Below are 16806 nucleotides of genomic sequence, written 5' to 3'. Positions count from 1 at the left end.
GCAGAATCTCAACCAAAATATGACAACTTGACTTCGAAAAAAATATGAAAATCGAACAGCGAACTTGAGTTTTGCTGGGAATGTGTAAGAGTGATGTTGTGTTTTTGTACAATTTTCCTAAATCTCAACCAAAATATGACAACTTGACTTCGAAAAAAATATGAAAATCGAACAGCGAACTTGAGTTTTGCTGGGAATGTGTAAGAGTGATGTTGTGTTTTTGTACAATTTTCCTAAAATTGTGTTAACTAGGTTTTTAATGCGAAATTGGTAGGATATTAGGTATTTGTTATCGTGCACAAGTGTAGAAAAGTGATGAAATATTTAGAAACGTGCTATTTTGTGTTCTGAGTTCTCTCCAAAACTCCATCATTACTTCCCGCCAATATACTCGACACTGGCCATGGTTAAATAGCCGAAGTGCCATACTTTTTGAACAGCGAACTTGACATTTTGTTGACACTTGACATTGTACTTTGGAATCTACAAATATATACTAGTAATCTGTGCTTTGGAAACACCTTCGTAAATTTCATTTGTGTTTGTAAATAAAAATAAAGGTACCAATAATTAAGCTACATTTCAAAGAAAGAAAATAATTATGTAATCTCTTATCTCATTCAATAAACTGAAGTTAATACTGTTATCGGATAATAGTTCGAAATTGTATTTTAATTTTAAGGTTATGTTTATTAAGTATTTTTTGCAGTAATATCCATTCTTTTAGATGTCTAATGGAGAACATAGACATTTGTGGAGAATCGTGTTCAGGAACTTTATAAATTCCTTTAAGCCGAGACAGATCAGAGGCAATGAAATAGGTGTGTAATGTTAACAAAAGTGCCAAAAATATAATTAAGTATATCAATACTGTTTCTAACAATTGTCGGCGACAAAAATAGCATAGTTGGCACTAGTATGCAAGTAATATTTCTACTGTTTAAATTTATTTTATGGTATTTTTAACATTTATCATGTTTCAACTTTTTTGTGCCAAGTTTGGCAAAATTACTCGTATTTTTATAGTACTTGTAGTTAAGTGTATTTTTAAAAACAGATTTGTATTTATATTTGTTACTTATTAAGTTATAATAAGTAACAAATATAAATACAAATCTGTTCTCCCCATACAGGTAAAGATTATATCGGCAACAAGTATTATGAGATCCCAGCCGAGCCAAATTCAGGAAGGCGTAAACCATCCCGATGGTATGATCCACCCAAAGGGCTAGATTTTCAAGATCCCATACCAGCTGAGTGGGAAGCGTGGTTAAGAATGAGACGGTAAGATTTGTAAAACAAACTTACATTATCACTATGAAGTTAAACTTATGAAAATGTATTTGATTACTTTTAAATATGAAAGTTAATGTCACAGTGGAGCTTCTTATATCAGAAACAGTTAAAAATATATTTCAAAACTCTTATCTCTCCATTTAACACCTCCATCATGGGTATCACAGACACAATTATAGATTTTCAATGGATAACCATTGTGTCTGTGATACCTGCAGTGCTGCAGTGTTTAAACTAGTTTTAGTAATCTTATAAGTATTATTAATTAGTTTTTCTATGACAAAGTACACTCCTGTGTCAGTGCAAAGAAATCATTCCATTCATTCCATTCCATCATTCCACTCTAATATAACCAGTCCATTGACAATCAAGATTTTTAATTTACTGTTTATGTAGCCTCACAAAATTGTTTTCAGAGTGGAACCACCAACAGAAGAGGAGATAGCAAAAAATGTTGCTATAGCTGAAATGAAAAAGTTGAATGCAGAAAAAATTGAGGCTCAAAGATTGGCTGATGGTGGTTCGCTACCATCACCGATAGAAAAGGGCCAACAGTCCTTCCCCACTTACAAGGAGTTTTACGGTGGAGATCCAGAAAATAAATTTAGAAAATGAGAATATATTAGTGTAATTGTAAATAGTATAATTTAGGTATTTATTAATAAATAAATAATAACTTACTGATTCAGTACTTTTTTAACTTTACCCAGTACTACATTTACTAAAACTTGTGAACAGCTGAAAGTATTATGATAATTATTTTCGTTGTAAAAAATTAAGATATTTTCGAAGATTGTAGAGGTGCAGTAGAAAAATATGTGTCGAGAGTCAAGACTCGAGAGTGTTTGAGACAGCCACTACCGCAGTGGTCCCCAAACTTATTTTCATGTGGGCCCCAAACATGATAATGGAGAATGTTACCTAATTTTGATTATTAGCAGTCCACATTCTCTGTCAAAATTAAGAATATTAGTGAAAGAATTACTTGGATACGTTAATTAGTTTCCGATTTATAAGCAAAACAAGTTGTAACTATACGACGCGGGCGCCCGGTAACGGTGTGACGTCATAGCAAAATTCCGCCGCGCCGCGCGGGCCCCGTACAATAAACGTGATTTTTTGCTGTAGCTCAATAACGGCAACAGGTAGGCACTTGAAATTTTTACCAAGGCCTTAATTATATGTGTACTTAAGGGTGGCTCCCATACAAAAATCACAATTTTTGGCCTATATTGGCTCTATAAACTATATTCTCTATTTTTTATACGTGGGAGAGCCATTTTCGGCACGAATGGGCCGGCTCGACCGGAGAAATACCACGTCCTCACAGAAAACCGGCGTGAAACAGCGCTTTCGCTGTGTTTCGCCGAGTGAGTGAGTTTACCGGAGGCCCAATCCCCTACCCTATTCCCTTCCCTACCCTCCCCTATTCCCTTTCCTTTCCTACCCTTCCATAATACCCTATTCCCTCTTAAAAGGCTGGCAACGCACCTGCAGCTCTTCTGATGCTGCGAGTGTCCATGGGCGACGGAAGTTGCTTTCCATCGGGTGACCCGTTTGCTCGTTTGCCCCCCTATTTCATTAAAAAATATATATATGACGTCACAAGCGGTCGCAGGATTGTTAGCGGGAATCGATATTTTTCGAAACTTTGAATCCCTATAAAATCAAAACTACTAGGTATGCAACAAAAACTAGTGTATTTGTATACACACAGGCTTTACTGTGACAAAATTTCAAGCAATTTGGCATACCTAGTAACATTCTCCATTATAATGGTCTTGGTGTCGCGGGCCGCAACAAAAATTTTTAGGTTTAAAAAATAACGTTCTTCAAAATTACCGATTTAAAAGTAAAAAAATATTCACGACTTTCACGATGACTTTACATTATTTTGCCGGTGGGTGTGAATTTCAAAATGATTTAACCGCGGCCCGTTGGGGATAGCTGCACTAGCGTATAACAGTTATGCCTTCTAAAGTACACACTACACAATATCTCCTTGTGAGTACAGTATTCGTTGCTACACATAATATACTATGACATTATATCAGTAAGCATCTGTTTCAGTCAAAAACTCATTAACCTTCGGATGGTCGCGCTTTTAAAATTACACCGTCGGGCACCTGGGGCCTGACCGAGCATAACACCTCGCTCGGTCGGAAGATCTTCCTTTGCGGAGTTTGCGGCCTCCACGCATATATTCCACAGCCCCAAGCCTGCATGTACACATTGGGCCTTTGAGCCAAATGCATTGGCTCAATGCGTTGGCCCAATGTGTACAACTAGTAAAACAAGCCCGCGGTGCGCTTAAAAAAATTCGAGAATTTAGCTCAATCCTGCGGACCCGAAACGGTAGAAGGCATTATGTGAGAATTCTCCCACATAATGCCGGCAGTTTCGAAAGTGTTAGTTTTTAGGGTTCCGTACCCAAAGGGTAAAAACGGGACCCTATTACTAAGACTTCGATTGTCTGTCCGTCTGTCTGCCTCCAGGCTAAATCTCAAGAACCTAGACTAGCTAGCTAGACTTCTGAAATTATCACAGATTGTGTACCTATATCTGTTGCCGCTATAACAACATTCAACAAATAGTGAAAACAAAATAAAATTAATGTTTAAGGGGGGCTCCCATACAACAAACATGATTTTTTCGGCCTTTTTCGCTCTATATCAATAATGGCAAGAGGTAGGGACTTGAATTTTTCACACATTATTTTATTATAAGTGTAGGTACTTTAATATTTAATATTAAAATAAAATAAAAATTGAAGGGGGAGCATACAAAATCACAATTTTTTGCCTATTTTTGCTCTGTATCGGTACGGAACCCTTCGTGCGCGAGTCCGACTCGCACTTGGCCGATTTTTAAATTTTTGAAAACAAAACTTTTTTCCTTTGGTAGTACCTACGTAGTTACGTTACGTACCTACTTCAATTTTAGCTCATAACTCATAAGGGTTATGAATTCCAATTTACTTAGGTACTTACGTATTATATAAGTACAAGACTATTATTAATATTACTTATGTTATTTGTTAATTACTGTTCGGCATGCACGCGATAATTGCATCATTTTATACATTAATAAGTTAGTAATATAATGAGATAAGTCTGTAAGTATTTATATTGTTCCAAATTCCAAATTTAGCCAAATATAGTTTGTTGCTGTTCGTTTTATCGTCCTACCTATAGTAATTACTAATTTTATCTTGGCTTTGAACTTTAAACGTTATAGCTTCGTCTCAGACCCACCAATGCACCAATTAATATTTTATCAGCTTTTTAATTTATTTACATAATAGTTATTACTTATTACTATTAGGTAGGTATAAGCAATGAATAAGGAAACAGAAAAGTCAATGGGTATAAGTACTATAATGTCCTTCGCTTAATCAGCTAATATGCTAATATTAGTTATTAGGTACTAGCTTTTGCCCGCGGCTTCGCTCGCGTGGAATTCAAAAATCGTGTATAATACGAATATTCTTGCAAATCTCCTTTAGAAACATGATGTTTTTCCAAGACCAAAAGTAGCCTATGTTACTGTCTATCCTTTTAACTAAGTCGATGCCAAAAATCAAGTCAACTGGTTGCTTCGTTAGGCTGCGAAGAAAAGACAAATAACAAACAAACAAATACACTTTCGCATTTATAATATTAGTATGGATAGCTGTTTCCCGTAGGCGTTACCATAGTATAATAACGGAAATGGATAATTCTCTCCTTTTTATGGTCCCTTACTCAAATGGTAAATAACGGAATCCGATTATAAAGATATAATATCAGCTTGTCCGTCTGGCCATATCCAGGCAAAGCCTCCCTCATATTAATCAAATGACACTCGAAATCTGTATGTTTCACTATTAATTAATAACTTAGTTTGTTTCTAAGGAATAAGAATGAACTCAACACTAACGACGCAACATGTTTTTGCTTGGCAACATTACCAGGAGGGGGGGGGGTCCCCCCCCAATTACCTCAAACCCAAGCAAGGGCAGGAGCACCCCAGTAAGGGCAGGAGCAAAGCCTCCCGCATGTTAATCAAACGACACGCAAAATCTGCATGTTTGGTTTTGGTTAGATTAATTTCACTTTTAATAAATAATTTACTCTGATTCTAAAGAAGGAGGAGTAAAACTCAACACTAACGACGCAACACCATTTTGCTTAGCAACATTACCAGGAGGGGGGGTTTGGGGGGGCGCAGGAACTTGAGCATTTTTTGAGTAGGTAATCGTGTTTTCGTCTTGAGCATGTAATCTTCATGAACTGAAGTTACTTGTGTCAAAAAATCAGTTTTCTAGACCTTACAGATTTTGAGATCTAGGTTAAAGTATGTAGTCAAGTTAGGGTCATATGCGCTCATAAGGGGTAGGTACCTACCAGGGTTTTTTTTTATAAAAGCTTTTGACACCAATTTTGTTGACATCGCGCGCTATAAACTGAAGTCCACGCGGACGAAGTCGCGGGCAACAGCTAGTTTATGATATTTTTGATAATTTCAGAAGTCTAGCCACAGCGGTTTTTGAGATACAGGCTGGAGACAGATAGACCGACAGACATTGAAGTGTCAGTAATAGCCTAATAGGGTCCCGTTTTTACCCTTTGCGTACGAAACCCTAAAAAGCCAGACCCCTAAGCCAGTCACAAAAATTTTGAAATATAAAGTTTTTATTCTTTAACGGCCGTTCCCAATATTTGATCCATCTCTGGTTTTGCCCTACTAGAGATAGGAATAGCTCACATTAGACATTATAGTGGGTGACAGTCTTTATATTCCTTGCTACGGGTTTTTTTACAAGAAAACAAAAAAAATCAAAATGTAATAAATTATATTCCATCTACAAAAACAAATGTTTCCTATAATTGTAAATGAATAAAATGAAAAGTTGCTAAATGCTAACTTATTAATATAAAATTATAAATATTAACTGTGAAATAGGAGTTTATAATTATTGTTACGAAAACATTTGAAAAATTTCAGATGCATGAAACGGAACTTATGTCAATAGAGATTGACTCTGTTGAATCGAAATCAAATCGATAAAAAAGGGCGGCCATCTTAAATCGCCGGCACCAGTGAAATGTCAGTACGAAATCGATTGCAATTCCTTTACGAAGTGATTCGATATTTTTAAATTATCGATTAATTTTTGTTAGGTAACTTCCCTACTATTGTCAATTATAATGTGTCACGCTCACGCATATCATCATAAAACGCACAAACTATATTATATGTCAATTGTGAGCTATTCCTATCTCTAGTAGGGCAAAACCAGAGATAGACCAAATATTGGGAATGGCCGTAACTCGATGGCAAGGTTTCAAGTTTGAAGATGCGGATCATTACCAACATACAGAATCAACATTTTATGTTTTGGACCATAAACTTATTTATATACTGTCGTATAGACCACCTGACAACCCGAAAATGCGTGACGATTTTCGATCTGTCAATGTGTGCGTGTGCTAGTTATGTATCTTTTACTATCGATAGTAAAGTCCGTTCGAGTTATTTTACCTGAGTTTCTATGAGAAATAAATAATATGCAACGTTGACAGATTTTGTATTTCAAATTAGTTATCATATATTTTATTTGGCAGAACAAAGGTGACGATTGAAAAGTAGATACACATTATGGTTTGGGTTGGATATGTTATGACATGAGGTTCTTATAAGGGTAAATAATATAAACATTCTAAAGTTACTTATTTATTACTCAGGTAAAAGCTATCTGACAAATCAGCCCTTACATTAATAGAAATGCAAATATAATGTTGAAAGTAAACAACACACATAGTATATTATTTATTCTTAAATTAAATACATATTATAATACTTTTACACCCCCATTTCATTTTTAGATTAGTTTTATATGTTATTGTTTAAATACCGATAGGCATATTTCTGTGGGCATCGATAGATTTGATTCACGGCCCTCAATCTTCATAGAAAAAAAACTTGGCATAGAGCGACGCCATTTTGAAATTTCTGAGAGAAACTGACAGTTCCTCCCGACCCCCCGGCCCCCGCTCCCGACTTCTTGCGTTGACGTTTGCCGACCGGCTTCCGCAGTCCGCCATTACTGTTATTGTGTCGATCGAGTGAAGTCTTTGAGCTTATCCTCTCCACTTTAGCTGTAATCCTGCAACTGCAGTTGTATTGTTCTGGTACGAAAAATACGCGAAATTGGACGCTTAATTAGTGTAAGTTAAGTGTGACACTGTTTAAAATGTACTTTAGGTGTTGTGTTCGTGGTTGTAACAGTACGCGAAAGGACGCTATGCTTCACAAGTTTCCAACCGATGAAAAACGCCTGAATAAGTGGTTCGAGTGCCTCAATGATGACAATATTAGGGCATCAGCAAATGTACGAAACCTTTTCGTTTGCCAAAAACATTTTGCCAAAAAATTTGTTGGAGCAAACTCTCGTTTACTGACAAACGCGTATCCAACGCTGTTTACGCCTGCTGAAATTTCAAACGGCGTTCCTGGTTTTGCAGGTAACTATTTTTTTTGTTTCTAAGTAAAATACAGCTTTTAGAAACCCAAATTTTATGTCCATATTCATTTACAAACTGGAATAAATACCATGTGCAGGGATGCACTTTTAGGGTTCCGTGTTTAATTTGTAATTTAATATTTTTTGACCTAAAAATTTTGATAAACCTTGTCTAATTTACATGGTACAGTAAATTAGACAAGGTTTATCAAAACATCAGACTTACGACCGAACGAAGTTAGAAGTACTTGATATTTTTTAACTGCTGCTTTTAATATACTTTAAAAAGGTATCTTTCGGCACATATAAATAATATTTTAAGGTTTAATTTTGTATGTTATAATAATTATTGTTACTTTTTTTTTCAGAAAATGTCAATCCTGCTATTGATCATAATTACAGCAGGAAACGACACTACGATCACACTTATTCTAAAGATGCTCTTCCACTTGCAGGTAAGCTAACAAAATTTATGAATAAAAAAAGTCTAAAAATGCATATAATTATAATAATACTAGCTGTCCTGGTGAACTTCGTGTCACTTTAAAACCTTCCCTGGACTTCTACGAATATTTTAAAACCCAATCCGTTCAGCCGTTTTCGAGTTTTAGCGTTACTAACACAATTGAAAATCCATTTTTATATATATAGATAGCATTATTATATCCTAAACTTACCTTACATAAACTACAAAAGTTTTAATATGTGTGTTAATATTTTATGCACACAAGACTTAAAGGTTTAAATAAAAATATGTCTTGATCTTTGGTATCCATATAATAGGTAACCAGCCCCTGTATATGTAAAGTGAGAAAACTTTTGTCACACTACTTGTCCTTGTGTCTTATATTATGTTGGTAAGATATGGATACACGGTGTGACAAAGTTTTTTTACTGTACATGCTACGGGGACAGATCACCAGGTATGAAGTGTCCCTTCCGATTATTTGTTAGTTCTTGTACATATGCAGAACTATGCACTTATATAAAATAAATCTTTTTCAGACATTCCTGTTAGGAAAAATCATCCAGAAATTATTAGTCAAGATTTGTGTATGAATAAATTTGAAATCCGCCCTGGAACATCTAAAGGTATGTTTAAACTTATAGCTATGATTTTATGATAACTATGAGAATATGGACATACTAATAAGTCCCTGAAGTAAAGAGTGATGAAATATGATTGACCAGTTTATAATTGTTTGTTATGTATGTTTCTTAAAACAATATGTTTGCTTGTTTTTGGTTTATTATATGATTAGTAATCAATATAATATTTTTAAACGACTTTAAAAAAAGGAGTTTCTCAGTTTAACCTGTATGTATGTATGTTTCTCCGCGATATTGCCTTTATTGTTATGCTTGTTACCTCAGAACTTCATCATTGTATAACAATTCATATTTTTTAAACTGAAAGAATAAATTTTCCATTTGGCCCCATATAAATTTTATGAAAGTCGGTTACTTGTTGAAGTTGTTTCCTGTTTTGGAAAAAGTCGTTACACAATCAGCTGGAAGTACTAGACCTATATTTGCTTAACTATTTCTTATTCAACAAATCTCTTAAAAGGCTGAGAAAATAATTAAGGTTATATTCCAAGCTATAGAGTTGGAAATGTTCCCGAATTTAAACTGCCTTTGACAAGCACAGACAGCAATGAAATGAGATTGTCACATAGCAAGTTTTGGCTTATTAAACAAAACATGCTTTAACGCCATGTTTGTTTGTCTGATTCATAGTTATCTTAAATTTTAATATAATTGACAATAATTTGTTTTAGGTATATGTGAAACAAAAAACCAATGTCTCAAAGTTAATAAAGATACTATGGATGACAGGAGCAATGAACAGAATGTTCTCCGAGTTGAAATCCGTTCTAGAACTCCGCCTGAAGGTTAGTTCAATTATGATATCTAACTATATATTATTATAAGTTTATTATTTCTTATTGTTAAATTGTAATTTAATTGTTAAAGGGGTAATGTCAGGATTTCTTAATGTTACGTTAATATCTGGAAAAAGAGAGAGAAAAAATATCTGATTGGTCCCTCTTCTAGATATTTCTTAACCCTTTAGCCGCCAAGGTCGGAATAATCCGACAAATATTTTCGTGCCCATTTCGCCAAGGTCGGATATTTACGACCAGTACCACTACTCGGTTAATCTGCCTTTTTTGTTTGATAGCACTGTATTATATTAAAATAATGTTTATATTTGGTAAATAGTTAACGAAGTAATCATTTACAATTGATTACACTTTAGTTTCTTAATTAGAAGACCTAAAAATAATTGTAGGTATAAATTTTTCGATTTATGGTGCCGGCGCTAGAGGCACGACAATTGATTTTAAGCTCGGCGGTTAAAGGGTTAACCGAGTAATAAACGCTTGTCTAAAAAGTATTTATGTATTTAATTTTTAAACATACTAGTATTATATCGCTTATAAATTTTTGGTAAATTATTAGTTTTAAATTGGTAAATTATTAATAATTCAGGGTTCTGGAACTGAAAGTTTGTTGGAACATTCTTAGATGTATTTCCAATATTGCTTTAACAAAAATCCAAAATATAAAAAAATAAATTGTCTCCTTCCAGATACTAATATAACGACAATTCCAATGGCCGCTACACCAAAAAAGGCTGGGAGGAAAAGGATTATCCGCTCAATTAACAAGCTGACACCTACATGTAAAATCATATATAAGGAGTACACTAAAGCGAAAAACCAAGCTGACTTCTATCGCCGTGCAAAAAGAGCCCAGAAGTTAAATGAAGGAAATGCATTCCAAAAAATGATTGATGGCATGAACCCTTATGGGAAGAAAATTATAGAGATGCAGTTAAATCTGTGCACAAAAAAGAAAAAAGGACGCAGATTCACATTGCAAGAGAAATTAGTAGCATTAGCTATAATGAAGCAAAGCCCGAAATGTTACAAATTTCTACATAAAATTTTTATCTTGCCATCGTCATCAACATTAAATAAAATGGTCTCCAGGCTAAAAATTGAGGCTGGCATCAACCCTGGATTTTTTGGCCTCATAAAAAAAGAAGTAATACATTTTTTGCATGTGTTTATTTTTAACTAAGTAATACTATTTACTCTCTCAAAAATCAATTGTTATAAGGTTGATAGATACAACATTTATACATCAAACATCAAACTGCTAAGTTTAATTATACTATTGTTCATATTGCAGGTATCAGGTTGGAAAGATTCCAAGAAATACTGCTCAATTATTTTTGATGAGATGGCATTGGGAATGGGGTTGTCCTATGACCCAAAAATGGATAAAATAGACGGTTTTATTGATCTAAGGGAAAGAAAAGATAAATTCGCAGACCATGTATTAGTATTTATGGCACGCGGGGCAGTCCATAAGTGGCAACAGCCTCTTGCATACTACTTTTGTGAGGGTGCTACCTCTGGGCCAGAATTAAAGCAAATAATGAAATTGGTTGTCACGGCCGTTGCAGAGGCTGGGTTAAAGCCTTTAGTGCTTGGGTGTGATCAAGGCACCTCATTTCAATCTGCAATTAAGCAATTGCAAGCAGAAACAAGGAGGGAACAACTCTTAAATAATGAGCATCCAGGTTAGTATATTAGTAGGTTGCAGGTTCGATTCCCACTCAGGAAAGACATTTATGTGATGAGCACAATTGTTTTTGCTGTGTCTGGGTGTGAGTAATTATAATTAATGTTTACCAGTCTCTGGTTTTCATATTTCAAGCTACATTTAACTTTCTCTGGGATCAGATTACCATGTGTGAAGTGTCCAAATTATATTGTTTAAAAAACGAGTTATGTTTACTATTCTATGACTTATTATAATTCATTAATGGTTTCAGATGACACAATCATCATAAATGAAAATAAGCTGAGTGTAATCTTTGACCCATCTCACCTCATCAAAGGGATCAGAAATAATTTTCTGACCAAGAATATTATATGGAAGGGCAAGATTTCACAGTGGAAAGACATCATAGATGTATACACCACAGACTGCAGCCATACGCAAACAAGAATTTTGCACAAATTAAACGATGAGCATGTTGTTCCCAATAAGATAAAAAAAATGAAGGTAATTTTATGAGTATATATTTGTGAATATATTTCAGAGCAGAGCATTGTCAATCTCACTGGGTACAAAAATATGCTGTTGATAGTTTGTGCTGTGTTTGGGTGTAATAATTTATCTAATTTGAATTGTATGTTTATCATTTGACTACCCTATTACCTTGATTCATGTGGAATAAGAAGTCCTTGTCCAGATTATTATCATAAAATTTAAAAATATAAATTAATTTGCATTAAAAGGGTCTTGAAATTAATAATTGCTTTTTTGTTTAGGTGAAAAACTGTGTCCGTGTACTAAGCAAGTCAGTAGCTGCTGCACTATCATACACGTCTCAGTTTGGTAAGTTGGGTTCCTTTACATATATTTTGTTATAATTTTTTTGCTTTTTATTTTGTGTTCTAAACCAACTATTTTTATGACAGCCTGGTTGGCCCTTTTGGTACTAACTAGTTTGCCAAAGGTCACGGGTTCGATTCTCGCCCAGGACAACAGGACAAGCATTCGTGTGAAGAACACAATTGTTTTTCTATGTCTGGGTGTTATTTATATAATTAGTTATATATTATAAATTATATAATTATATATTTATGGAGATCTTTACAAAATTTCTTAAGTTGATTAGTTACTTATTTCGAACAAAAAGGCTAATTTGTTACCAAATAAATGAAACAACAGAAGTACATGATTCTCAGTCAGTTCCCACTATAGACATGGACAGACTAAATATTAAGGAAAGACCTATGATCTTAACCACTATTTAAATTGCTTGTTACAAAGTTTTACTTTGAATTTTTTTTACAGCCACCTACGTTGATGGGACGCCAGTGAGCGAGACATTGAAGAATACGGCTGAGACGGTGTCATTTTTTGACGACCTTTTTGATAGTATTAATGGGGCAACAGTGTCTGCAAAAAAGGCAGGAGGCAAAACTCTGCGCACCGCGGTGAGAGAGACCAGCAAGCATCACGCGTTCTGGCAAGAGGCAATAAAAAATTTAGAAGACTTAAAATTCATTGAAAATGGTCAGGAAAAGACTGTGCCTACGCTCAAAAATTTTGTTGTAACTTTAAAAAGTTACATGAGATTGTGGCAGGTGTTTCAGACGAAAGATTTAAAAATAATGCGCCCGAGATACTTTAATACTGACCCAATAGAAAATTATTTTGGTCAGGTACGGGCGTATAACTACAGGAACACTGATCCAACCTGCCACAATTTCATAAATACTTTTAAATCACTTACGATAACTGGTGTCATAAAATTCCACTCTGAGGGAATGAATTGTGAAGAGGACCCGGCAGAACAATTGTTAAATTTGTCATCTTTATTTGACAACAATGAAAAAAATATCACAGAAGCTTCAACTGCCCCAAATGAGACAACTTGTAATGTTCTGCCAGGTCCGTCAGAAGCTCAAAACATTCAGGGAGTATTAGAAAAAGCACGAAAAGAAAGATTGTTGGTGCATTCCAAGGCATATGTAACCGGATGGGTAATAAAAAAAATTTTGGAAAAAAATTCTTGTTCTATTTGTAAAAGGCAATTAACAACGTCCGAGAATGAAACTATTCACAATTGGATCAGCCAAAAAGAATATAAAAGCTGTACAAATAAAAGAAAACTGAGTTACCCATCCGGAAAAGCCGTTCGGTGCTTTGGTACAGTCATGGATAGAGCAAATCAATATTTAGAAAAAAAAGCATATGAAAAAAATGTATACAAAGGAATAATTAAAAATATTGAAGCAGAAGTATTCACAGATTTGGTAGACTGTACCATGCACCAAAACATAGTGAAGCAATACTTCATGAATGTTGCAGTGAGGTTCACAATATTTAATTGGTGTAACAACATCAACAAAATTTTGAGGGGCGTGGACATTTATAGAATTAAAAACAAGTCGGACCTACCATATTTTCAGAAATTGGCATATGAAAAGTTTTTGAAGAAATTAAAAAATAAATCATTTAATAAATAACATATTCTTTTATTTAATTAAATCAAATCTTCGATGGCAGGTATTAATATGATAATATTAATGCGTACGTAATACCTGCCAATAAAATATAAGGTTCTTTTAAAGGTGCTTATTTTTGGTTACTAGGGCATAGGACGGTAGACCTTTTTGCCGGATATCTGTCCATTAAAAAAAAAAGTAATGTCAGTTGACTCCAGAAATCCTATGGTTACAAAAAATGTTCGGCAGTTGGCGGTCTGATACGTAGTATCTCTTCTTAGTCTGTGATTTGATTCAAGCACTAGCGTATAATCGTATATGTACAAAATTTTGATGAAAATTTTTTCTTAAAAAATTGTGTTATTTAAGAGGATACACCAGGGGCTAGAGAAATGAAAAAAAAGCACGTGTTATATCTATAGCTGTCTCCCTTACCTCAAGCCTATACCGCAGAACGCGATAGAGACAACTGCAGAAAATCCAGAAAATCAACGATTCGTTGTCCACTGATTCCTTCTCCAAAACTTAACCGATTTAAGTACTTTTTTCATTAAAGATTTAAAAAAGGCTTGAGCTGTGTTCCTATGTTTTGCTTTTTTTTGTATAATCTAGCCAAATCTGTTTTCTGGACGTTTGAACACAGCGGAAAATCTATCCATTTTTTTGGGTTTTTGAACGTTCATATCTTATTTAATAATTAAATTATGAAAAAAAAGAAAACATAGGGACATCGTATTAGTGGTCGTAGATATTCAGGAAAAAAATTATAACTCTACTAGCATTATCCAGGGAGGAAACAGGGGACAACGTTTGTAAGGGAAAAAAGGGCGGTGTGGACTCCTCTTAAGAACAATAGTACCTTTGGCCGCACATTGTCCGAATTCTGATCAGAAACAGTTGAATTTCGCAGGACCGCCACCCCGCACACTATCCGAAATATCCTTCCGGCGAGTTCGAGCTCACTCGGCTCAGTACAAAATGTAAGAGACAGCGCGGACGTTCAACTATTTCGTATCAAAATTTCGGACAATGTGCGGCCGGGCTTAGTTACGCAAAGTATGGAAGTAAAAGCGAGGATTAACAATATTTTATTTGAAATAGAGAACTAGAGTCTGGCTAGCGAAAGATGAGACTGGAAAAAGGCGGCAAATTAAAAAAATCGACGTATATACGAACTACGAATAATAAAAACTAAGAAACCTTATTATTCGTTGTTCGTAGATCAAAACTATAATTCCGGCTATAGACATGGTTGTTAAACGTCGATTTTTTTAATTTGCCGCCTTTTTCCACTCTCATCTTTCGCTAGCCAGTCTCTAAAGACAGAATATTAGCAAAAATAAACACGTCGTAGCAATGAGGAGCAAAACTGCCTTATTATCCCGATAGGCGTCGCATCGTCAACTGACCGTAATTTGACATTAGAGCTGTCAAATCCAATACGTTTTTTGTAAACAAGAGTATTATTTATCAATTTTCGTAAAAATGCCTCAATGTTGTGCTTTGAGTTTCAAAAACTGGAGAGTTCATATATTTCCCAAAGACCCAAAGTGAAGAAAAAGTGGGGAAATGCCTTATGAATAAAGAATTTCAAGGAAAGAATATGGCACGCTTAAGTTCACTTCATTTCACAGAAGATTATTTTGAAGGAAGTAAATACACAGGTAAGTTGTGAAATTTATGATGTCTAGCCTAAGCCAAACTTATTATTTCCTAGACATGCCTCTTACAAACAAACCAATAACAAATTATAACATATATTTTCAGATGCTGAGCCATAAGAAACATTTTTAAGAAATACATACAGAGCTTCTGTTGTCTTACTGTTTATTAGCATAATTATGCAAGATCTATATGTGATTGACAAATAATGGGAATAGGCTATCTTATGATTATGTTTGCTAATAGAAAAGTTACTGTAAGGATTCCGCAGCTTGTTGTACCACAGTTGCAGCAAGTACTAAAATGTGTTTGAATACTGAGAGGATTATAGGATTAACCAATAGCAAGTCAAATATTTTTTATGTTTCATGTGTTGTAACTTTAGAGAATGTATTATGAAAAATAAATCAAAGCTGATATCAATGATTGTTTGGTTTTATTACATTTAAATAATTTTTATACAATTATTTTTCAAAAACTGCTGGTTCAAGATAGTGCATGTAAGCCATGAATGACCATGACACAGACATATTGTTTGCACTTAGCAAATGCACCATTTCCTGCAGCGCATTCACAATAGCATTCCTCTACACGTCTACACCTCCTTCTTGAGAGACTTTAATGTCTACTAAATACATCACTTTTGCAAGCTTTGCATATTCTTCTGACGAAATGTATAGTGTCCCATGAGTAAGGGGCGGTCAGAAGATGTCTAGATTTGTATAAAAGTTAGCAGTTGGTTCCGTGTTCAATCTGTAAAAAGATGGAATAATATCTAAATATTTCACGTTTATCTCTGATAGTAAACAAATGTTAATAATGTATATACACATACCTTTAAGTGCAGTAAGTTGAATTTAATTTAGACCTTATGGTCTCAGTCATAAGGTCTAAATTCAAACACGCTAACAAATAAAGGGTAAACACGTAAACAAACATTAAACCTTTCTAGAAGGTTCGAGTATGTACTTGCGCACCACGTGTCCGTATACCATGTACCGTAACACTACTCCCCTCTTATAGATGCTCGTCCCGAGCATCATTGTTACTGCCATGGTAACGCGCCACGCTGTTCCTACGACTACTCCTGGTCTGTGGTCCCTTCACAGCAGCGCAAGTAATACATCTGTGGCACCAATCCTGCACATCATCTCTCCAATGCAACCAGAAGAATCGTTCTCGCACTTTCCTTAGCATCCTTTTGACGCCTAGATGACTCCCTGATACGCCCTCATGTATCTCGCGGAGAACATCTGGTACTCTTGCCCTTGGGACAATTATCTGAAAATAGAACTCTCTGCCGTT

The 16806-nt window shown here is 34.8% G+C and overlaps 2 protein-coding genes across 3 annotated transcripts; both read left to right on the top strand.

Moving 5' to 3' along the window:
- Nucleotides 1-521: 521 nt before the first annotated feature.
- LOC121730455 (NADH dehydrogenase [ubiquinone] 1 alpha subcomplex assembly factor 2) lies at nt 522-1980 on the top strand. 2 transcript variants are annotated; one of them, XM_042119491.1, is made up of 4 exons: nt 522-560; nt 728-821; nt 1134-1284; nt 1713-1980. In XM_042119491.1, the coding sequence occupies exons 2-4, from the start codon at nt 728-730 to the stop codon at nt 1909-1911; spliced, it is 444 nt and encodes a 147-aa protein (XP_041975425.1). In that variant the 5' UTR covers nt 522-560; the 3' UTR covers nt 1912-1980. The 2 variants fall into 2 exon arrangements, with proteins under 2 accessions (XP_041975425.1, XP_041975426.1); XM_042119492.1 differs by having other exon boundaries at nt 535-554.
- Nucleotides 1981-7385: 5405 nt separating this feature from the next.
- On the top strand, nt 7386-13993 carry LOC121730708. The gene is made up of 11 exons (XM_042119847.1): nt 7386-7469; nt 7543-7802; nt 8170-8256; nt 8807-8893; nt 9583-9696; nt 10398-10855; nt 11003-11396; nt 11652-11884; nt 12154-12220; nt 12683-13847; nt 13987-13993. The coding sequence occupies exons 2-11, from the start codon at nt 7583-7585 to the stop codon at nt 13991-13993; spliced, it is 2832 nt and encodes a 943-aa protein (XP_041975781.1). The 5' UTR covers nt 7386-7469; nt 7543-7582.
- The last annotated feature ends 2813 nt before the right edge of the window (nt 13994-16806 follow it).

This window comes from Aricia agestis, chromosome 9 (genome assembly GCF_905147365.1).
Source record: "Aricia agestis chromosome 9, ilAriAges1.1, whole genome shotgun sequence".
Classification (NCBI taxonomy): Eukaryota; Metazoa; Arthropoda; class Insecta; order Lepidoptera; family Lycaenidae; genus Aricia; species Aricia agestis.
The sequence above is the reverse complement of the archived record's forward strand: the minus strand, read 5'-3'. Positions and strand labels throughout refer to the sequence as shown.

Bases quoted from the DNA above. Each gene is read 5' to 3' on its own strand.
- LOC121730455 (XM_042119491.1), top strand. From the start codon at position 728: ATGTCTAATGGAGAACATAGACATTTGTGGAGAATCGTGTTCAGGAAC. The intron at 822-1,133 runs GTGTGTAATGTT...CTCCCCATACAG, and splicing joins GATCAGAGGCAATGAAATAG to GTAAAGATTATATCGGCAAC. The intron at 1,285-1,712 runs GTAAGATTTGTA...AATTGTTTTCAG, and splicing joins GCGTGGTTAAGAATGAGACG to AGTGGAACCACCAACAGAAG.
- LOC121730708 (XM_042119847.1), top strand. From the start codon at position 7,583: ATGCTTCACAAGTTTCCAACCGATGAAAAACGCCTGAATAAGTGGTTC. The intron at 10,856-11,002 runs GTAATACATTTT...TTCATATTGCAG, and splicing joins TTGGCCTCATAAAAAAAGAA to GTATCAGGTTGGAAAGATTC. The intron at 11,397-11,651 runs GTTAGTATATTA...TAATGGTTTCAG, and splicing joins CTTAAATAATGAGCATCCAG to ATGACACAATCATCATAAAT.